Below are 24,219 nucleotides of genomic sequence, written 5' to 3'. Positions count from 1 at the left end.
AAGACATTAAATAGAGGGGCACCTGGGTGGATGGCTCAGTCGGTTAAGCCTCTGCCTTTGGCTCAGGTCATAATATCAGGGTCCTGGGATCAAGCCCCCTATTGGGCTCTCTGCTGAGCGGGGAGCCTGCTTCCCCCCTCTCTCTGCCTGCCTCTGCCTACTTGTGATCTGTCAAATAAATAAATAAAATGTTTTTTTAAAAAGACATTAAATAGAAATGTATAAAAATCCTTAGAGTTGAAGTAAGTGCTACTGAAGAAAAGTACAGTGCAGAATAGATTATATTATAGGAGGAGCAAATTGATTTGGGGGCACCAGTAAAGTGTTCCGTATGGAAGTCATATTTAACCAAGGAATGAATAATAATAATAGCAAATACTTATGTGCCAGGCACTATTCTTGATCCCTATTACATGTTAACTTATTTCAACCTAACAGTAACTCTATGAGGTAGGTGCTATTTTTTCCCTCATTTTACAGAAGAGGAAACTATGGCATAGAAAAAGAAGCAAACTTCTCCAAGGTCACCTAGCTAATGAGTAGTAAACCTGGAATTTGAGCTTAGATGGAAGCGTCTGTGCTTTTAACCTTTGTGTTTTATGATAGGAGTTAGCTGGGAGATGAGAATGAGGAAGATCATTTCAGACCAATGTGCTATGAGAACCAATGTGCTAATACCTTAAGCAAGATGGGGAAGAGAAGGCTAGCATGACTGGAAGTTGGTAAGCCAAAGTAACAAAAGATGAAACTAAAGAGGACATTTGGATTTATTATTATTTTATCACTGAGACTTTAGTATGAAAATATGATGGATGGTAATAAGAATTAATGTGAGATAAGTTAAGGCACATTGTACTCTCCTCTCATATTAAGAGGATCCTAACTTGGACTCAATTTGAGGTGTGTGGAGCAAACTACAGATTTTGGAAACATTTGGGAGACAGAAATAGCAGGACTTTTGTTTGGATTTGAGAAAGGGGGATTATTCCTAAATTTCTAGCTGATGGAGCTGGCAGGATGGTGGTACCATTTACTGAAGACTCAAGAACAGGTTTCAGGAGCAAAGTATAAGTTCAGAGGTGACTTTTATATTAAAGTGAGAAATTTTCTATAAAAGCCTGGAGTGCAGAAGGGAGTTCAGGGCTTGAAATAAAATTTGCAGATTTTCAGCCATGGGAGTAAATGAAGAGAAAACACAGTATGAAGACCCCGAATCAAAAGTAGAGGAACTAGAAGCATTTCAGTTAGGAGTGCCATTGTACAGAGGAGACTAGGAGAGGCAGCCAAATAGGTATTAGGAAAACTGGCATAATGTTGTAAGATGAAAGCAAAGGAATGTAGCTACACAATAACTACACAATTGCTTCAAGGTCAACTTTGTGTTTTTTTCTTTATTGAAGAACTGATTCTCTTTCTTACTCTTTTTTTCCTTTTCCCCCCGTGTTAAATAGTCTTTCAAATTTAGTTTTCTTTAAGTTCTTATTTAGATCACTTGCAGTCTTTCATCTGAAAGTGATCACTTTAATTTAGAGCTTTTTTGTTTTCTGTTTCATATCATTCTGTATAATGCTACCCCCTCAGAGAGCTTCAGCTTCCAAGATTTGACCCATGTAATATACTGCCCTCATACCTTACAGGATGGCCTGTGTACCACTGTCCTTCATCTCTACTCCCACATGCAAGACCTTACCTTGAGCCAGTTATTACTGAGAGTTGTTCCTTTTGCTGGATCTCCTACTATGGAATTCTCCTTTCCCATAGTCTGTTCTCTCGTTTTTTCTACCTTTCCTACTTTTCATTTTCATCAAAACTCTTTGCAGTGATCAGTATTCCCAATCTCTTTGCACTCTCCTTTGTTTCATCCTAGTCTGCCTCCCATATTTTGTGTTAATCTTATTCCTCATCTTATTTGCATAGATATTCACAAAACTCCACAATTTCTTTTAAACTTGTGATCTCTCCTGAAATGACCTTATCAAATTCCCAAACACTTGTAAGCTCCTTTATATTCTCTCACTCCTCTTACATGCATTCATTTAAAAAAAAAAAAAAAATGGGGGGGGAGGCGCGCCTGGGTAGCTCAGTTGTTGGGCATCTACCTGTGGCTCAGGTCATGGTCCTGGGGTCCTGGGATTGGGCCCCACATCGGGCTCCCAGCTCTGCAGAAGGCCTGCTTCTCCCTTTCCCACTCCTCCAGCTTATGTTCCCATTCTCACTGTATCTCATTCTGTCAAATAAATAAATAAAAACTTTAAAAAAAAGATTTAAAAAAATGAGGGGTGTGCCTGGGTGGCCCAGTTGGTTAAGTGTCTGCATTCAGCCCCATCTGTGATTTCAGGGTCCTGGGATTGAACACCACATTAGGCTCTCTGCCCAATGGGGAGAGCTCTCACTCTCTCTCTCAAATAAATACATAAAATCTTTTTTTTAAATGTTTCAAACAATGTGTTAGTCACTAGGGATAAATGATGAGAAAAAAATGTATGGTCTGACTCTCAGAACTATGCTAATTCTTTATCTGTTGAAAAATAAAAATTACATCATAATATTGATGGTGCCCACCAAAATTTTATATTATTACTTAATCTCAGCAGGTCCCATGATGTTACAAATAATCCCAAACCAATTTTCTGTTCTTTCTTCATAGTCATGATTCAGAACATTTCTACTTTTCTCAAATTTCTGAACTCAGTTGCAAAACCTTGTGTTTGAACCAGACTGCCAAGACAATTTGTCCCCAGCTCCCAATTTCCCCTTCACATCAAAATTTCTTTGTATCTTCATCCAAGTTTGTCCTTTCCCTAATCTGTGTCAGAAGAAGGGTCATTTCTTTCTTCCAAAGGTAAAACTTTCCATCTGTTTTTCCTGGTGCACATGGGAGAAACTCTAGACAAAAACACAAGATGACGTGAAATTGTTATTTAATGTGCTCTTTTATTATACATTTATTCTGTTGTATAGATGTGGTAATTATGTAGTTAATGTAGAGTCTAAAAAACTCTTACAGTGCTATTAGTACTATAATATCTTTAATGGACTATATTATTTTATTATTAAACATTTTGTTAATCAAATGTAAAGTAGATTTGCTTTGTTTTACTCAGAAAGACTGGTGGTGGTAGCTGAACACTGTGAACGGAGTCTAGAAGACTTGCTTCGAGAGAGGAAACCTGTGAGGTACTGTGTAATATCAGGGCAATTAAATGAAAAGCAGAAATTGGCAAACAAAAAGGCATAACAAGAAATTGCAGAGTTTTCGTTTCTTCTGTTACTTGTTTAATGATAAAATCCAGGTGCAAATTTTTATTTTAGGAAATTTAATTCACAGGCCCCACAGAAATTCAAAATTGACATTGTCCAGTGTTCAGTTTTTATGAAGTAGGCATTCTACAAAGTACTTGACCAAAAAAATTCCTAAAGAGGATATATATGAAAATTAAGCATTACTAAGCATTACTCTAGCTGAGATTAAGAGTATTTTCCTGTAAGTAGTACATAGTAACTACTAATAGGTTCCTGGTATTCCTAGGGACATAGTGAACTGTGTTAAGGAAAGGCCATATTGAAGGGTAGAGAGAAATAATAACCATGGCTTAGATAGAATTTACTGATATAGTTTACATTCAATTATTTCAATGACTCAGTAACTTGACTTTCTGTCTCAGGCATTCTTGGCAAGAAGAGTATGTGGTATATATGTTATTACAAATATACTACTAAATGAATTTTTATAAAGTTTCTGAAATTATCTTAAAATTATAAAAAATATCCTTTTAATGAATAAAGAAAGTTGTACTAAGCCAATGAAAAATACTTGCCATAAGTCTTTATAGGATTATAATTATCCATCCTCTTTTAAGGAAATATTCTCATTCTTGGTCATTGCTTTTTAATCACTGCTATATCCTAGATAAAAACAAATTTTTTTTTGAGGGAGGAAAAAATACATATATTGTTAAATGGTAGTTATTTAATAAAAGCAAAACAAATTAACTGTATAAAAATATGCTCCTTGATACTCTAAATGATTTGGTCTTAAGTGATCTCTAGAATGAAAGATGCAGATACGAGGCATACCCATTTACTTGCTTCTTTGGAAGAGTCTGACCTGACCATCCATAATAAAAGTGACTTCTCTATATATTTAGAAATACCTTAACCTTATTTTAGTAAATATGTTTTTATAATTTTTACATGTAAAAATTTTATTATTTTAAGAACATAGTCTGTTTGCTATTTAGTTCTAGAATGATCAAAACTTATGGTGATAGATATATAAAAACTGTACTCAACTCTGGTTGGGGGAAGGAGTAATGTAAGAACTGACTCAAAATAGCCTTGAGAAAACTATCCAGAGTAATGGAAATTTTTTACATCTCTTGATCATGGTTATTACTTATGTGGTGCATGTTCTTGCAAAATTTGTCAAAATTCACTGAAATTATACACTTCAGATTTGTGTATTTCACCTATGTAAATTATGCCTCAATTAAAATAAAACAAAAACCTGATCCATTATTTACTTAGCTTGAGTTCTAAGTCGCTCATATAGCAGCAGTATTATGTTGTTAATGAAGGTAGTTGATCCAATGGCATACCTATTTGTATTTCTTTCTTTAAGAAGAAATAGTATGAATTTGTTGTGCTGCTTAGCCAATACCTCACCACTTAGTGGTTTAAAAACAATAAACATTTATCATTTCATATAATTTCTACAGGTCAAGAATTCAGGAATGAATCAGCGGGATGGTTTTACTCAGGATCTCATGAGGTTGCAGTCAAGTGGGGCTGTAATCATCTGAAAGCTTGACAGGCTAGATGGTCTAATAAGATAGCTCACTTATTTGGTGCCAGTTGTTGACTGTAAGCTTTAATTCTTTCCCATCTTGAAGGCTTTTCAACACTGGTCTCTTCTATCCTCACAACATGGGATTGGCTTCTCTCAGAATGAGCAATCTAAGAGAGAAAAAAAAGCAAGGTGGAAGCTTCTATGCCTTTTATGTCCTACCCTCAGGAACCATACACCCATCAATTTCTGCAGTTGTCTGCTGGATACAGAAGTCAACCATTAATTCTATTTATTGTGGAGGGGACTACCTAAGAATGTGAATCTCAGAAGTCAAGGGTCATTGAGGATCACCTTAGAGGCTGGCTATCACAGAAGTCTTAGAGATCATACAAGTACTTAAAAAAACAAAACAAAACAGGAGTGAAATACTAACTGACATTAATACTAATTGAAAAATAACTAAAGTTCTTAAAATTATTCAGTATTGATTTAGGCTCCTTGTGACAGAAGAAAAGAAGATGTTTACACTATGAAGAGAAGGTAGAGTATTAAGAGAATATCCAAAAGTACTAGAGGTGGAATGGACATGGCTATACTAACATCAGAATTGGTCCACATTCTGAGAATTGATGTTACCCATGGGCTTGTGCTCCCACCATTCTGGAGGACGCTATAAGCAACAACTAGTGTAGTTCTCTGGTCATCAGAGTGGTAGTAACGATAGAATGTTCCTTCTGATCTTGAAATTTCCCCCTCTGCCCATACTTGTCCTTCCTTTGCTTACTGAAAAAACTGAGGCAGAAGAGAGAATCTGGTGACCCAGAAGACAAATTTCCATTTTCATCATTTTTCTTCAACTCTCTCCTTTTACTTTTATTTTAAACTTTCAATTGTACTATATATAAGGATACATTTGATATTGCTTTGCCAGTAAGATTAAACCATTAGCTTGTGGAAGGTTTTACTTTCCTATGTTCCTCATGCTTTATCTTTGTTTTAGATATAAATCTGATAGCACTGAACACTAGTAGTGTCAATAGTATGAAGGTGTAAAGAAGCCACCTTTTTTCAATATGTCTTCATGAAGATAAAATCTTACAGATGGAAGCATACTCTTTGAGTAGATAGATAAACATGAATAGGATTAAATGCAAATTTCATAGTCTTTCATTCCATTTACATTTATTTATTTATTTTTTATTAACATATAATGTAATATTTGTTTTAGGAGTACAGGTATGTGATTCGTTAGTCTTACACAATTCACAGCGTTCACAATAACACATAGCCTCCCCAATGTCCGTCACCCAGCCGCCCCATCCCTCCCACTCCCCTCCACTCCAGCAACCCTCAGTTTATTTCCTGAGATTAAGAGTCTCTTATGGTTTCATCTTACCCCCCCTTCCCTTATGACCCACTGTCTTGTTTCTCAAATTCCTCATATCAATGAGATCACATGATAATTGTCTTTCTCTGATTGACTTATTTCAGTTAGCATAATACCCTCTAGTTCCATCCACATGCCATTTATTTTTCTAATAGTCTGTTTCATTTACATAAAATAGAACGTAGTTTTATGGGTCTTTGTAATTTCTTCAAGTAAGATATTTAAACATTTTTGTAAGTAAATTACTATTTTCTAATCCTTCTGGTAACAGACTAAAATTCAGTGTTTTCTTCATTCATTTTGGAATATAACATTCAGCACTTACTGCCTTTGAGTAGATCTGATTCTGTCAGGTTCAGTTCCAAGTTGTTATCTGATCCATCCATCTAAATTAGCTTTGTTGAAAACTATTTGACTTTCCACATATTTGGATTACATTAGTCTCCAGTAACAGAGCAGATTTCATGTGCAGAGTTGCTGTGCTGTAATTTTAATTAATTCTATAACCTGTTTATGGAAAGTGAGAAGATGTTCTTATGGCTTATAAATCATATAAATTTCCCCTACTGCCAAAAGTAAGCACCCTGCACCTGTAAGAGAGGCTGATGCAAAGTAAACAGGAAATCTATTTAGATGGGCTTGCAATTTGAGACCCCCATGATTTTTACTTGTCCATCTGTCTCTAACTGTTGTAAAACTGTAAGCTGCCAGTTGTCTGGTAGTTATTTGCAGCTCATTGTCTAAATTTAAACATCATCCAAGGCATATATCTTACTGGATTTATATTTTGAAGAAAAATTTAAGTCTTGTAAAATTGGTGAGACGGGGAGTAGGGAAATGAAAATTAGAAAATAAGAGAAGCGTCTAGTGTCAGTTTACTCTCATATTTTGTAACACATTTAATATCATTGAACTAAGCAGTATTGTACTAAAACCATAGTAATAGTAGTAATAGTAGTAATTCATATTACAAATATAACTTAAAACTATCTTGAGATTTCAGATTGCACTAAAAAACCAAGCATCTTCTTTTTTCTTTTTTAAATATTAATGGCCCTAAAACTTTTTTGACAATTTATGTTATCCAAACAGAAAATAGTGATTTTGTGCTGTGACCTGGAGGTATTTATCAGGTCAGACTCTTATAAAATAATGTTATTTGTACAGATAGCTTGATGATCTGGTTTGAAAGAGAAAACTCACCATTTTCTTTATAGTTTATTCAAGCTCGAATATGAGGAATTAATTTTTGGAGAATACTGCTCTCTCTTCAGTGGCGTTTATATGTTACTTGTGCCAGAGTTTGATCTTGCCAATATTTCTCTCCAGTTTCAGTTAATGATCAAAATTATTTGTTGGAAACATAGAAGCATGGAATTCAATTAAATTCCTATAACCAGTAGGTTTCAAGAAACAAAGTACAGCATTTGGAAGGTTTGTTTGAAGTCATCTCATATTTGGTGCCTGTGAATCTATTTAATTGCTACCCTAGAGCCATATTCAAGATACTGAAAGTGAGGAAATTTAAATCTCAACTCCTTTCAGAAATATTTTCCAAGAATGTTAAAACATACCTTCATCACTCCTATTAAAGCAAGCATGAGAAAATGGTTTGCCTTTTAAGTCCAGGTGCTATTTGGAAAATATTTCCCTTTTGTGTTAGTTTTATTCAGAGCATGTACTTTTGCCTAATCTGTAGCAGTGTCAGCAAGTGTAGTTCATAGATAGATATTCAGCAGAGTTTTGGCACGTGGAGTAAAGTTTCCGCATTGTCCCTAAATTTGCAAGTGAAGGCAGGGTGAGTAGTGCAGGCATGTTTCTTTAATAAAATGTTTGTCATATGTTTTTAGGGTTATGGTTTTGAAAATTTACCAGAGAACCATCAGCATAGCAGAGGTTATACATGGTTATACATGGAGACTTTGATGGGAAGCAGGCTATGTCTGCAGCTGTTCACTAGCTTGATGGAAAACATGATCTGACTTACTTGGATGAGTAAGTTTTATTTGCCCCTATTAAAAGATTGCCTACTCACTGAATTAGATACTCTAAAGAATTTTGGGCACATTTTAGAGCACAGTCTATAGATGCATAATGACCCACAGGTCTCACAGTCATCAGAAATGAATACTAGATATTCTTACTTTAGAAAATAACCTTGTAGTAGAAGTTTAAGCTCGTGTACATTTTTTTTCCTTCAAGGGCCCTCATTTCAAAATTCATTTGAAATTATTATCGTGTAGTCAAGTAACTTAGAGATTTATATAACTGGTGTATACTTTTCTTCCTATTTTACCTGTTTTGTTTAAGGATGGAAAATAATACCAAAGATGCGCTTCACTCAGGCTTGGAATCTTGCAGTTATCTTTCAGTTTCTTCCTCCTTTGTACCCTATATCCTGTTAGCCATCAAGTATCATTAATACAACCTTGGTGGTATTTCTCACATCTCTACTGTTTTTTACATTCTTTAGTTTAGGCCTTCATTAACAAACCGCTTGACTATTGCATTACAACATTCTCCTAACTGGTCTTCCTTAAGTCATTAGTATACTCCATTACTACTTTCTGCTGCTATATTATTATTTTTAAAGATCAGTACATTCCCTGCTCAGAAACACTAGGTGGCTCTCATTTGTGTGTGTGGGTGGGGGGGAAGGTGCATTTTATAGGCATAGGATCTAACTTCAGTCAAACTCTCTAAATTAGCACCAGGGAACTGAAATATAATATGAAGACTGAGCTGTCCTTTTGTCCAAATGTATATCTCCAATCTTTGGCATGATGTATAGCACTTTTTTAAATTATTCACTTACCTCCATCTTTCTAGACCATACCACTGAACCAAAGCAAAAATTTTTTCCTACTCCAAATTTCTTTATTACATTGAATCTCTCCAGTTGTAAAGTGCCTTTTCCCTTTTAGCTTGTAACTGTTTGCCTGCAGGGGGACCTGGGTGGCTCAGGTGGTTGAGCACCACTCTTGGTTTCAGCTCAGGTCATGGTCTCAGGATCGTGAGATCAAGCCCCACATCTGGCTGCACACTTAATGGGGAGTCTGCTTGAGATTCTCTCTGCCCCTCTGCCTTTGTACCTCCCCTCATTCACACTTGTGTGTGCTCACTCTCTCTCACTTTCTCTCTCTGTCTTTCAAATAAATAAAATAAAAATAATTGTTTGCTTGTAATCATAGAATTATGGAAGCTATGATTTGCCTTCCCTAACTAACCAAACATTTTTAACATGCATACGATAATATTTTAATTTTTGTATCTCCTAAAATTGTCAGCCTAAGAGTTTGCATATAGTTAGTGTGTTATAAATAATTATATATAATTATAAATAATTAAGTGAACTAATTGTGTTTTTAGTTTAGTCATGCAGTTCAAACTATATTTCCCTATTATCTTCCTTTTAACTATGTACCATAATTTTATTTCCCAGACAAATTAGTTTTGGTTAAAGTCTGATGCAAATGTTACCTTGGTGATTTTTTATTATTTTCTTTGAATATTTTTTTAAATAGAATAAGTAAAAAAAATGTTCATTTCCTTTCTCATGGCTCTGGAGAAAAAAATCTAAATTCATTTTAAGATGTTGGCAGAATCCAGTTTCTTCCAATGATAGCACTGACATTCCTATTTCCTTGATTACTGTCAACCAGAGGCTGCTCTCAGCTTCTGGAAGCCATCTGTATTCCTTGTCATGTGGCCCTCTCCATCTCCAAAGTCAGCAATGGAGAAAGTCCCTCATCACATCTCATTCATGCCTGGAATCTTTTGTATTTCCCCTGTCTCTAAGCTCTAGATCGAGATTTTAAGGCCTGATGTGATAAGGTTAGGCTCACCCAGACAATCTCCCTTTCTTTCTTTTTTTTTAAGATTTTATTTATTTATTTGACACAGAGAGATCCCAAGTAGGCAGAGAGGCAGGCAGAGAGGCAGGCAGAGAGAGAGGAGGAAGCAGGCAGGCTCCCCCCTGGGCAGAGAGCCCGATGTGGGGCTTGATCCCAGGACCCTGGGATCATGACCTGAGCTGAAGGCAGAGACTGAACCCACTGAGCCACCCAGGCGCCCACACAATCTCCGTTTCTTAAAGTCAACTGTGCCATATAACAGCTTGATCATGGGAATAAAGTCCATCATTTTCATAGCATTGGGGATTATACAGGGTGTATATCAGGGAGCAGGGATCTTGGAAATCACTGTAGGATTCTGCCTACTACAGTGTGGTTATTGGGGGAAAATTGGGAAAAATTTTTTAGTCTTATAGAAGTATGATATTTGGTGTTCTTTCTTATATTAGTAAGTCGTTGTGGCTGAGATGATGGGAAATGTGCTGTGTCAGGGATCACCAAGATCCCTCCCAGTCACTGATTCACTGGAAGTACTCACAGGACTCAGAAGTCATATACCCAACGGTTACACCATACAGCAAAAGGAGACAAAACAAAATCAATAAAGGGGCAAAGAATGGAGGAAAGCAGCCATATGCTTTCCAGATTCCTCTCCAGGGAGAGTTGTAGAGGATGTACTTAATTCCAGGAGCAACAAATTGTGACAGTGTGTGCCAAGTGCTGCCCATTAGAGAAGGTTGTCTGAGTCTGAAAGTGGAGGGTTGTTAGGGTTTGATCACATAGGCACATAAGGCCTGTGTGATTGACTGCAGTTACTGATGCTCTAGACCCTTAGAAGGAAAGCAGGTGGTCCACATAAATCACATTGTTTGCAGAAACTATCTCTCTAGATAAGCTAGAGTGGTTCAGGGCCTCAAATGGGCAAAATACTCTTATCAGAATATTTCTAAAAGCCCAATTCCCAGGAGCCCACAAAAGACCAGGCAGGAAGATGGGCACTTTGGGGAAATGCACATAGAGACTGATGGGATTCTTTTTTGAAGGCATATTAAAACAGATTTTGTAGCCACTTCCAGCAATTCATGAAGTATGTTAAGACTTTGTAAACTAATAGTTGCTGGTCTTATTCAGTTGGGTTTGTGGAAAGACTTTTTTTTCATTCACCAATGAAGTACTAGCTTTCTATTGTTGCTATTAACATTGCCACAAGTTTAGCAGTTTAAAACACACATTTATTATCTTATAGTTCTGTAGGTCAGCAGTCTGTTGGACTTGGCTGGTTTTTCTGCTTCAGGTCTAACAAAGCCAAAGCCAAGGTGTCAGCAGGGCTGAATTTCCTTTGGAGGCTAAGGGAGAATTTTCCAGGCTTATTCCAGTTATTGGTAGAATTTAGTTCCATATGGCTGTAGGACTGAAAGCCACATTTCCTTACTAACTATTGGCCAGGAGTTGTTCTAAGATTTTAGAAGCCACCAGCATTTCATGGCTCATGGCCCCATTTCTTCATCTTCAAAGCTAGTGACAACAGGTCCAGTCCAAGCAAGATGAATCTCTGACCCCTCCCGTCTTTTCTTCTGGCATTCTCTCTGACTCTTCTGCTCTGCTATTCTGCCTTAAGGTTTGTGTGATTACATTGGGTTCACCTGGGTAAATGAAGGGACTGTCTCTATTTTAAGGTTAATGAATTAGCAATCTAAATCCATCTGCCAAGCCCCTTCACAGCAGTACCTATCCTAGTGATTGGTTGAATACCTACATGACAAGAATCTTGGGAGGATTATACCTATCATATTCTTTATACAAGTAAATACTGAAGTTTTTCCTCCTCACTTAAATCTAATTTTTATTAATTATACCTCAATTTTTAAAGAGAAATAATTAAGCATTGTTAATTCTTTTAACAATTATAAGCATGTTTAACCTCTGTTTTCTTGATGAAATTTTTGACTCACTCAAGTTGCCAATTATCCTCAGAAAAAATAATCAAAATTTAATAAAGTTTAAGTTCAAACTCTGTTTAAAACTTCTGGTCTCCAGGATAATAATCAAGAGTAAAGTAAACCCTGTGTTTATTAAAATGAAATTCCTGCTGGGAAAAGGGACTACTTCAATGTCCATATAGAAAAAGAATGATCAGAGAATACATAAATATGTTGATATCGAATGTTGACCTGTTATTTTCCAATAGAGAAAGTTTCATTTAGCCAAGTGCATCCTCAACTGAAAACGTTAGTGATGTATTAGATGCACTATATTGAAAGAGAGAGGAAGACAGGTGGACAAGATGAGTAGGGACTAGAGTGAGGAGACTGGATTTGGGATGAGGAATATATGTAAAAGAAGTTATGAACTCTTTGAGTCCTGATGGGTAATTTAAGTGTTCTGGGCTGAACTGAGTTAAACTGGAAGGCAGGGAACACACTGAAAAGAGGCAGTTAATAATTAGCTCCAGCTGTTGTTGCTGTGTTAGAAAGTGTCCAGGTATTACCATTTCTTTAAAAATTTCAAAAGAATTTCAGAATTTGGATTCTTAGGTGAAATTTCTGAATTTATAAACATTTTCAAGAAATTAAAAAATTTAAAAATCATGATCCAAACAAAACAAAGTAATGGGCTAAAATCAGCCAATGGACAGTCAGTTTGCAACTACCTGATGTAAGAAGTTAAATTGTTAGTGAAGGTATATTTCTTCTACCTTTCATTTAAATGGATGGGGTCATTGTGAAAAGGAGTGAAAAGTAGGGGGTTTTTAACTTTTAAGAATCATTCACTTATTTTAACACCTTGGAAAGAAAAGGTGAAATATGTGTATCCTGATTTTACTAGCAAGGTGAGAAATTATGTAATTGTTTTTTAAATAGCAGAATGATCTAAGAATGAAAGGAAATCATTTGCACCTATGGAAATCTCCTATTTAAAAAAAAAATCACCTATGTATAGCCTTAATGGCCAACTGTCAGAGCATTTTTTTTTCATTTACTTACTGTTCTGCCCCCATTAAATCAATTTCTTTAGTAAGTGAGGTGAGAACAATTTAATAAACTAACTCAGGAGTTGCACTGACTTCAAGGGAACACTTTGAATTTTATTCTGTGTATTATCTATACTCATAAAAGACAAAAGAACAACAAGATAGTGATGAAATTAGCACAGTTTCCTATTGGGAAATGTTTGAAAGGCAGAAACTCCTGAGTTGATAAATTACATCAACAAATAAAAGAACTACAATTAAATAAGCACTTGGAGTCAGAAGTTTAGGGTTTTTTTAATTGTTTTATTTTGTCTTAGTCTTTGTGTGTGTGTGTGTGTGTGCATTTTATTTATATATATATATATATATATATATATGATGTGTATTTTATTATGGTAGAGGTTACAATTATGCATCCTTAATTTATCTAACTTCCATGAATTAATATTATGGCAATTCACATATAATGTAGGGAGCGTAGATATTATGCTTCCTTTCACCCTCCTCCCATCCTTTAGATATTATGTCATTCATTGTGCAATTTATATTTACTTTTGTATGTTTTATAAATCTGACTATACATTGTTATTGTTCTTTTCTGTAAAAGATGTCTTTAAAATTCTATCCCAGGTCTCTGGGGTCATGACCTGAGCTGAAGGCAGACACCCAACTGACTGAGCCATTCAGGAATCCCTATGTTTTCCTTTTTTAAATTAATGTATAATGCATTATTTGTCCCAGGGGTACAGGTCTGTGAATCACCAGGCTTACACAATTCACAGCAGTCACCATAGCACATACCCTTCCCAAAGTCCATTACCCAGCCACCCTATCTCTACCTCCCTTCCCCGCAGCAACCCTCAGTTTGTTTTGTGAGATTGAGTCTCAACACCCAAAGAACAAATAATCCAATCAAGAAATGGGCAGAAGACATCAATAGACATTTTTGCAAAGAAGACATCCAAATGGCCAACAGACACATGGAAAAGTGCTCAACATTACTCAGCATCAGGAAAATATAAATCAAAACTACAGTGAGATACCACCTCACACCAGTCAGAATGGCTAAAATTAACAAGTCAGTAAACAACAGATCAAGGATGCAGAGAAAGGGGAACCTCCTACACTGTTGGTGGGAATGCAAGTTGGTGTAGCCACTCTGGAAAACAGCATGGAGGTTCCTCAAAAAGTTGAAAATAGAGATACCCTATGACCCAGCAATTGCGCTACTGGGTATTTACTCTAAAGATAAAAATGTAGGGATCCAAAGGGGCACGTGCACCTGAATGTTTATAGCAGCAATGTCCACAATAGCCAAACTATGGAAAGAACCTAGATGTCCATCAACAGATGAATGGATAAAGAAGATGTGGTATATATACACAATGGAATACTATGCAGCCATCAAGAGAAAATAAATCTTGCCATTTGCAACGACATGGATGAAACTAGAGTATTATGCTAAGCGAAATAAATCAGAAAAAGACAATTACTATATGATCTCCCTCATATGAAGAATTTGAGAGGCAGGGCAAGGGGTCGTGGAGGTTCGGGGGATATGAAACAAGATGGGATTGGGAGGGAGACAAATCCTTGTGTTTTCTTTTTAAGTAAACTTTACATTCAGTGAAAGTAAAAAAACTTGTATATCACTTGATGAATTTTGGACAAAGTATTTACCTCTGTAACCCAAATACACATCAAGATTAGATCATCACCATCATCCTAGAAATTTCACTCAAACCCCTTCCCAGTAAATTTTTACTCTTCACCCCAACCCAACTCCCAGAGGCAACCAGTTGGCTGTTTTTTTCATCCTAGATTAGTTTTATTAGTTTATTCTAGCACCTTATATAATTATATACTTATATATAATTATACAGTATATACTCTTTCTTTCACACACCCTAATGTTTTGGGAGTCACTTATGTAGCTTCATGTATTATAATCTATTTTTATTGCTGAGGTGTATTCCAGCTTATGAATATGCCACAATTTCTTTAGCAGTGTTCTGCTTATGAGCTTCTGAGATATTTCCAGGTTTTTGGTCTTTATAATTGACATTCTTGTGAATGTTCTTGTGTCTTTTTTTGTGAGCAAATGTTTTCTTATCCCTGGATAAATATGTAGCAATAAAATTAGTGGCTTATGGGATAACTATATGATTGTTAGAAACCACCAGACCTTTATCTAAAGTGTTGTACCTTTTACATTCCTAATAACAATGTGTGAAAGTTCTAGTTCATCCATAGCCTTGCCAGCAGTTGGTATTTTAATTCTTGACTTTTAGCCACTGTAATGAATATAAAGTGGTATCTCATTGTAGATTTAATTTACATTTCCACAATGACTAAAGATGTTGGGTGTTTCCCATGTGTTCATTGTACATTCATATCATGACACACATGTCTGTTCAGGCTTTTGTCCCATTTTAAGCATATTATTTGTCTTTTTATTATTGACTTAGAGGCATTCATTGTATATTCTATTCTCCATACATATACTTTTCAAGATTTTTTTTTGGTGAATATTTCTGCCAGTCTGCCTTGCCTCATTATTTTTTTAATGTATATCTTTTTAAAAAAAAAATTAATTTATTTGACAGGTAGAGATCACAAGTAGGCAGAGAGGCAGGCAGAGAGAGAGGAGGAAGCAGGCTCCCCGCTGAGCAGAGAGCCCGATGTGGGGCTCGATCCTAGGACCCTGGGATCATGACCCGAGCTGAAGGCAGAGGCTTTAACCCACTGAGCCACCTAGGCTCCCCTTTTTTTTTTTTTTTTTTTTTTAAAGATTTTATTTATTTATTTATTTGACAGAGAGAGATCACAAGTAGGCAGAGAGGCAGGCAGAGAGAGAGAGAGGAGGAAGCAGGCTCTCTGCTGAGCAGAGAGCCCGATGCGGGACTCGATCCCAGGACCCTGAGATCATGACCTGAGCTGAAGGCAGCGGCTTAACCCACTGAGCCACCCAGGCGCCCTAGGCTCCCCTTTTAATGTATATCTTGATGAGCAGGAATTATTTATGATGAAAGCTAATGTATCAAATTTTTCTTTATGGATATTACCATGTATCTGTTTTCAGAAACTTTTGTCTCCTCCCCAGTCCTGAAGATATTCTCATATGTTTTCTTTTAGAAAATTATAGTTTTAAAATTTATATTGGATCTCTGATCTCTCTCAGTTTAATATATGTGGTGTTCAACTCTGTTTTTGTCACATGGATATTCAGTTGTTCTAATTCTATTTGCTTGAAAGGCTTTCCTTTTTCCATTGAATTGCTTTGATGCTTTTATTAAAAATTAAATGGCCATGTAAATGTAGGTCTGTTTCTGACCTTCTGTTTTGTTTTATTTATCTGTTTTCTGTCCTTATGCCAGCACTGTACTATCTTTATTACTCTAGCTTAATAGTAAATATTGAAGTCAGGAAATACAAGTTTTCCAACTTTGGTCTTCTGTTTCAAGATGGCTTTAGTGATCCTTGGATCTTTACATTTTCATGTAAATTTTATAGTAAGTTTCCCAGTTTCTGAGAAAGTCTGTTGGTATTCTGATTGGAACTACATTGCTCCCATGGACCAATGTGGCAACAACTGAAATCTTAATTTTGAAACTTCTAATAAGTGAACATGTTGTTTTCTCCAAATTTTTAAATCTTCCTTAATTTCCCTCAGCAATATTTAATAGTTTACAAAGTAGAGTTCTTGCTTTTTTGTTAAACTTATTCCTAAGTATCTTATGTTTTGATACAATTGTAGAGAAAACTGTGTTTTGTCTTCCAGTTATTTGCTGCTAGTATAGAAAGATGCAAGCAGCATAGGCATATGGTATATAAAAATACAAGAGTAAAATAGTTCAAGAAAAAATATAAGGCATAAAGATTATAAGAAGGAAGAGAAAAAGTAGAGGAGTTAAAATAAGAAGAGAAGGAAGAGAGGTGAAGGAGGAAAAGTTGTAAATATATTTCTGTTCAATGATGACGTGGTTGTGTAGAAAATCCTACAGCATATACAAAAGAACTCTTTGAATTAATAAATGACTTTACTGAGGTAACAGGAAACAAGACCAATATAAAAATATCAATAATAAGTGAGTCTGTTTCTGTTTTGTTTTGTTCTTTAGATTGAAATACAAATAATACTGTATTTTTTTCTGTCTGACCTATTTAACTTGTATAATACCCTCCATGTTATCCATCCATGTTGTCACAAATTGCAAGATTTTATTCTTTTTCATGGCTGAGTAAACTCCATTTTATATATACCACATTTTTTTTTTCCTTTTATCTGTTGATGGACACTTAGGTTGCTTCCTATCTTCATAATTATAAATAATGCTGCAATGAACAATGGGTGCATATATCTCTTTGAATAGGTGCTTTCATTTTCTTTGGATAAATACCACAAGTAGAATTGCTGGATCTTTGGCAGTTCTATTAATTTTTGAGGAAGCTCCATACTGTTTTCCACAGTGGTAAAATCGATTTACATTCCCTTCCTCCATGTCTTTGTCAACACTTGTTATTTTTTTTGTTTTCTGTTTAAATATAACCAGTCTGACAGGTGTGAGATGATAACTCATTGTGGTTTTATTTGCATTTCCTTGATGATAAATGATTTTGAACAACATTTCATGTGTCTGTTGGTCATTTGTATATCATCTTTGAGGAAAAGGTCTACTCAAGTCCTCTGCCCATTTTTTAATCAGATTATTTGTTGTTTTGATATGAAGTTGTTTAAGTTCTATATTGTAGATAAATATTTCTTTAATGTTTTTTGTTTTTATTTAAATTCCAGTTAGTCAACATACAATGTAATATTAATTTCAGGTATAAAATAGAGTGATTCAAAAGTTCTGTATAACACCTGGTGCTCATCTTAACAAGTGCACTCCTTAATCCCCATCACCTGTTCCACCATGCACCCTCCCCTCTGGTAACCATTAGTTTGTTTTCTATAGTTAAGAGTCTGTTTCCTGATCTGTCTCTCTTTCTCTTTCCTCTTTGCTCATTTGTTTCTTGAATTCCACATATGAGTAGAATCATATGGTATTAGTTTTTCTCTGACTTGCTTCACTTAACATAATACTCTCTAGCTCTGTCCATGTCATTGCAAATGACAATATTTCATTCTTTTTTATGGATTGGTAATACTGTAGTGTGTGTGTGTGTGTGAGAGAGAGAGAGACTTGGGCTCTTTCCATAGTTTGGTTGTTGCAGATAATGCAGCTGTAAATTTCAGGGTGCATGTATTCCTTTGAATTAGTATTTTTGTATTCTTTGGGTAAATACCTGGTAGTACAATTGCTGGATTTTAGCGTACTTATATTACAAAGGTTTAATGATCAAACTTTAGTGATTAAAAGTTTATTATAGTACTGATACAAAAATAGACACACAAGTCAATGAGACAGAGTAGAAAACCCAGAAATAAGCCACAATTATATGGGTCAATTAACCTTTGACAATGCAAGAAAGAATCTAATGGGAAAAGGAGTCTCTTCAACAAATGGTGTTGGGAAAACTGGACAGCAACATGCAAAAGGATGAAACTGGGCCACTTTCTTATACCATACAAAAAATAAATTTAAAATGGATTAAAGGCGAAAATGTGAGACATAAAACCATAAAAATCCTAGAGGAGAACACTGGTAGAAACCTCTTTGAAATCAGCCATAGCAGCTTCTTTCTAGATACGCCTCCCGAAGCAAGGGAAGCAAAAGCAAATATAAAATATTGAGACTTAATCAAAATGAAAGTTTCTGCATAGTGAAGGAAACAAGCAACACAATTAAAGGTCAGCCTACAGGATGGGAGAAGATATTTGAAAATGGCCTATCTGATAAAGGGCTAGTATCCAAAATATGTGAAGAACTTCTCAAACTCAACACCCAAAAAACAAATAACCAACTTAAGAAATGGGCAGGAGACATGAATAGACATTTCTCCAAAGACATATGGATGGCTAGCTAATAGGTACATGAAAAGATGCTCAACATCACTCACCATCAAGGAAATACTAATCAAAACTACGGAAGGATATCACCCCATACCTGTCAGAATGGCTAAAATCAACAACACAAGAAACAACAGGTGTTGGTGAGGTTGTGGAGAAGGGGGAACCCTCTTACACTGTTGGTGGGAATACAAACTGGTGCAGCCACTCTGGAGAACAATAAAGGATTTGCCTCAAAAAGCTAAAAATAGAATTTATTTAATGTTTTAATCAGAGACCATCATTTTGATTGAGTGGATGATGATCCTGTCTCTGCATAGATGTAGACTGTTGTCATAATTGCTAACATCATCAGAACTTCAACTAACTTTTGTAGTCATAATCGATAACATAGAACATTAGATCTGATCAACTGCTTTAACAGGTACTTTCTGTGAGCCCCATTGGGCAGCAAAATAAAGAATGAGAGAAATCATGTTTCTCTCAAACAGAATTGAGAGGGGCGCCTGGGTGGCTCAGTGGGTTAAAGCCTCCTCCTTCAGCTAAGGTCATGATCCCAGGGTCCTGGGATTGAGCCCCACATTGGGCTCTCTGCTCGGTGGGGAGTCTGCTTCCTCCTCTCTCTCTCTCTCTCTCTCTCTCTCTGCCTCTCTGCCTACCTGTGATCTCTATCTGTCAAATAAATAGATAAAATCTTTAAAAAAAAAAAAAAAAAAGACGGAACGGAGAGTAGAAATCACCAAATGTACTTCTCTATCATAGAATAAGCCAAATGTGTCCCCCATAAAATTTTAAAATTTGAGCAAGTATGCTCAGTGAACTTGTCAAAATATCAAAATTATCCCCTAGATACCTAAATGAGTTACTTGTCGAAAGGCGTTTTTTAAAATTACTGCTCTAGATGTCACTGTGCTTTCCAAAACTATTTCAGTTTTGACATAATTAAAGGTTAGAAGTTCTTTCAAACAATAATTGGCCAAAGTTTCTTGGACCTATTTCTGGATGGAGGGTCATGTCATCAGTATGTTAGAGGACCTCTCTCTGCAACATCAGGAGGCACACATCTAGTTCTAAAAGCTTTTCACACTAAGAAGGGAAGAAATATCCTTGGCTGTTTGTCTTTTCTTCTTAGAGCAGATGTTTGCCCTGACGGAGAGGACTACTTTTTTTTTCTTTTGTTAAAGTATAATTAATCAATATCATTTTAGTTTCATGTTTATGACATATTGAGCCCATACAATTCTATACCTTTCTATATATTCAATATATATATCTTCCGCAAATGGTGTTGGGAATTCTATACATTACTTAGTGCTCATTTTTTCTTTGTCTTATGATAATATATCCTTAAAGGCTTTTTGAGGAATGTCAAAAAGCCCTGAGATAATATTTGTGTCATATAGTGTGGCACAGAAGTGACTATTGTCTGTGTTATGAAAAGCAGATGACATGTCAAAAATTCTATGAAAAAGTTTATTAACAGAAACTGATTTTAATAGAAACTAAGATCATGGCTGGTGGTATGGTATTTATACTTAGAACTTTTCCTTTCCTCTTATTAAATACTACATTTGAAAAAGTTTGTCTATATGGAAAAGTTTGGATTACCAAAATATGACACAGAAACATGAAATGAGCAAATGCTATTGAAAAAATGGCACTGCCAATAGACTTGCTCAACACAATGTTGCCACAAAACTTCAATTTGTAGAAAAACAATATCTAAAGTGCAATAAAACAGCACAATAAAACAAAACGTGCCTGTAATAAGTTGTAAGAGTTCCATATCCTCCCCTAATGGTGGCAAAATGGTCATAACAACTCTAACTTCATATCCTCTCAGTCTTCCGGAGAGGAGTGAGCCATTTTTATCAGTTGCCATTTAAATCCTGAGATTTTCAATCAGACCATTACTGTGGCCAGGGGAAAGTGACTAACAAAGGCCCGAGTCACATTTCTACTCCTAAAGACAGAACATATGAGATAAAGGAGAATAGGAGGGAGACGGAGTCTGAAATAAAAAATTGCAAATTGTCTTTGAAAGAAGGGGACATGGATGCCAGGGAGGGAAACAATAAATATTCACTTTAAGGTATAGGAATTGATACTCAGAGCAGTTACTTTAACACATCTGTCCCAGTGATATAGCTGGAGCTCAAAACCTCTCTTTTGACTTCACTGTACTGTTATACACTGAGAGGCAATATAATGTAGTGGGTAAAGACATGGACTCAAAGACCAACCTGCTGGGTCTGAATCTCAACTCCACCATTTACTCACATGGCTAATTTATGTAACCCCTCTGTGTTTCTATCTTATCACCTTCTAGGATAGTGAAATAATAGATGTGAATTATTTATAACAGCACTTACATAGTATGCTTTATCTAAGTGTTTCCTATTAGTGACTGTAATGGTAATAGTGTTTTTATAAGTACTATAATACACTAAATGATTATTGAATATTATCAATAAGCATTCCCTGTGGAATAGTCATAGCCTTTCTCTGATGACCAATTATGATTTAGATTATAATTAACCTATGCAATGACCATTCCCTATCTCCTCATTAAGTACATATATTTCAGACACTGGGCTAGGTGCTAGTGAATCTGAAGATGAAATGTAAAGTCCTAATCTTTAGAGAGATTGCTGGCTAGTGAGTAGACAGAGTTATAATAAGCAATTACAATACAGCATTTTTTGGTAAGTATATACCAGAAGAATATGCAATTTAGTTTGGAGACATCGTACCTCACAGCCATGAGAATCTAGAAAAGTTTTACTAAAGAAATAATGCTTGTGTTGGATTTTGAAGAATGTCTAGATGTCATCCATGTGGACCAAATAGAAGGACAGAGAAAATAGCATGTGCAGAAAGGCACTGATATGTAAGCCGATGAATAAAGCAGATGTGGAGGATGCATGGGAAGAGAGGTGAAGGAGATGAACTTGGGGAGCGAAGTAGTAAAAGCATCCATCAGAGAACAATGAGATTGCTTTGCCTATTTTTCTTTATGAAACAGTTTTGGAGGGTAGAAGTGGGGCACTTTAAGATGACGAGTCATAAATATAGGCTGCTGTTTCAGACAGTGACTTAAGATGAAAACAAAGTGGTCATATGAAGAATGACTGATATCCTACTTAGAAATTCCTCCCAGATTACCTAGAAAAGAGAAAAATGTGGTTTCTCTCTCCTAATCATCTGAGTTAGTGAAAGACATAGCTCTCCTCTGCAAGCAATCTGTTTCTGGTCAATGCATCCTGTAATTGTCCATATGCTAACTATACTTTCTCTCTTCATGTTAGTTTATTCACTAGCTAGACATTGTCAATTGTTGGTGCCACCAGTCTTAGGTGATAGGACATAAGAAAAGCATTCATGTCTGTTTGTTTTTATAGCATATATATCAGTGTCCAAATGCAGATAAGTGATTCAAAATCATCATGATAAGGACTGGACATTCCCAAATCTGCCACATATATCTTAGACAAAAAAAAAAACCAAAAACCTAATTTCAAGTTTTAGTGTATTTCCCTGTTACTTTATGCCTCAAATTATCAGTTCTCTCATAATGACAGTTTTAAAAATATGACACTGCTCAAAATCTGGCACTCTATACTGTTGTTTATTTCCTTGTGAAATTTCATTTTAAATGTGTCCACTGCTTTCATGGCAAAATACTATATTGTGCTTACCTGTTAAAATTCTGAAGAAGATGCCCTTCAACAGATGAATGGTTAAAGAAGTTAGTGAAACACTACTCAGCAATAAAAAAAAAAAATGAACTGATAATGCAGGCAGCAACATGCATGAATTCTAAGAACATCATGCAGAGTACAAAGAACTAGATAGACACAAAATAATGCCATAGTGTTCCATTTATTTGAAACTCTTGAAAAGGCTAATTTAATCTGGAGTGATAGAAGACAGACCAGTGGTTGCTTCAAGCCCAGGGTAGGATATGGAGATTGTCTGGGAAGAGGTATAAGAGAATCCTTTCAAGGTGTTGGAAGTGCTCTGTTTCTTGACTGTGGCAGTGCTTGGGGTCATATATACATTTGTCAAAACTCTTCTAAGGTACATTGTAAATGAGTTTTTTGTTTGTAATTTAATATAAATGAATATCATTTAAAGAAAAGTATAAAGGTGGGGCGCCTGGGTGGCTCAGTGGGTTAAAGCCTCTGCCTTCAGCTCAGGTCATGATCCCAGGGTCCTGGGATCGAGCCCCGCATCGGGCTCTCTGCTCAGCAGGGAGACTGCTTCCTCCTCTCTCTCTCTCTCTCTCTCTGCCTGCCTCTCTGCCTACTTGTGATCTCTCTCTCTGTGAAATAAATAAAATCTTTAAAAAAAAAAAAAAAAAGAAAAGTATAAAGGAGAATTACTCTGTTATAGTCCAGTCATGATGGAGAAAAACAAGTCCCCTTGATGTCATGTGTGTCTTACAAACAACTCTATTTGTTTCCTATGGCTGCTGAAACAAATTATCACAAATTGAGTGGCTTGAAACACTGGAAATATTTATTCTCACACAATTCTGGAGACCAGTAGTCAGAAATCAAGCTGTTGACAGGTCCCACTATCTTCAAAGGCTCCTGGGAAGAATCCTTCCTGCCTTTTCCAACTTCTGGTGGCTTTCAGCATTCCTTGGCTTCCTTGGCTTGTGACCACATCACTCCAATCTGTGTCTCCATCTTCATATCTCCTCCTTTGTGTGTCTGTCTCTAATAAGAACACTTGACACTGGATTTTGTGCCTGGCTGAATGATCAATGATGATCATATGCAAAGACTTGTTTTCCAAATAAGGTAATATTCATAGGTTTTGGGGGTTAGGATGTGGACATTTTGGGGCAAGGGGAGTGGGGCCCATTTAGACTATATCAACTAATATTATTCATCATTATAATACTTTTCCATCAGTTAGTAAAATAGGTTTGGAGATAAAGGCCCAACTAAGTTGGCCTAAAAGGCCCAACTTTTTTTTTTTTAATGCTAAAACTTGAGTTTATTAAGATTAGGTTAATTTTAACCCAAAAGGCTGAGAACCGCTAAGCCAGAGGGTGGTAGGCATGGTAAGGGAGGCAGCTGCTTTCACAGGGTATGCCTAGTGGGTCCCTGCTGACCAGAACTATTCTGTCACCATTCCCTGCCAGATGTTACAGTATCTGAAGTGACATCAAGATAACTAGTCTTCAGGCTAAGGTGAATTATTGCTACATGAGTTTACCTATTTTAACAGATTTCACATCCAGATTATTTTTTA

At 35.9% G+C, this 24,219-nt stretch overlaps 1 protein-coding gene across 3 annotated transcripts in view; it reads left to right on the top strand.

Annotated features, from left to right (window-relative positions):
• TBCK (TBC1 domain containing kinase) overlaps window positions 1-24,219 on the top strand; it is a 210,077-nt gene that overhangs the window by 17,018 nt on the left and 168,840 nt on the right. For all 3 annotated transcript variants that reach the window (XM_032333075.1, XM_032333076.1, XM_032333077.1), the window contains exon 3: window positions 3,105-3,177. In XM_032333075.1, the coding sequence (XP_032188966.1) occupies window positions 3,105-3,177 (73 nt within the window). The remainder of the gene's footprint in view (window positions 1-3,104; window positions 3,178-24,219) is intronic.

This window comes from Mustela erminea, chromosome 2 (genome assembly GCF_009829155.1).
Source record: "Mustela erminea isolate mMusErm1 chromosome 2, mMusErm1.Pri, whole genome shotgun sequence".
Classification (NCBI taxonomy): domain Eukaryota; kingdom Metazoa; phylum Chordata; class Mammalia; order Carnivora; family Mustelidae; genus Mustela; species Mustela erminea.
Note: the sequence above shows the minus strand (reverse complement) of the source record. Positions and strands in the feature narration are given on the sequence as shown.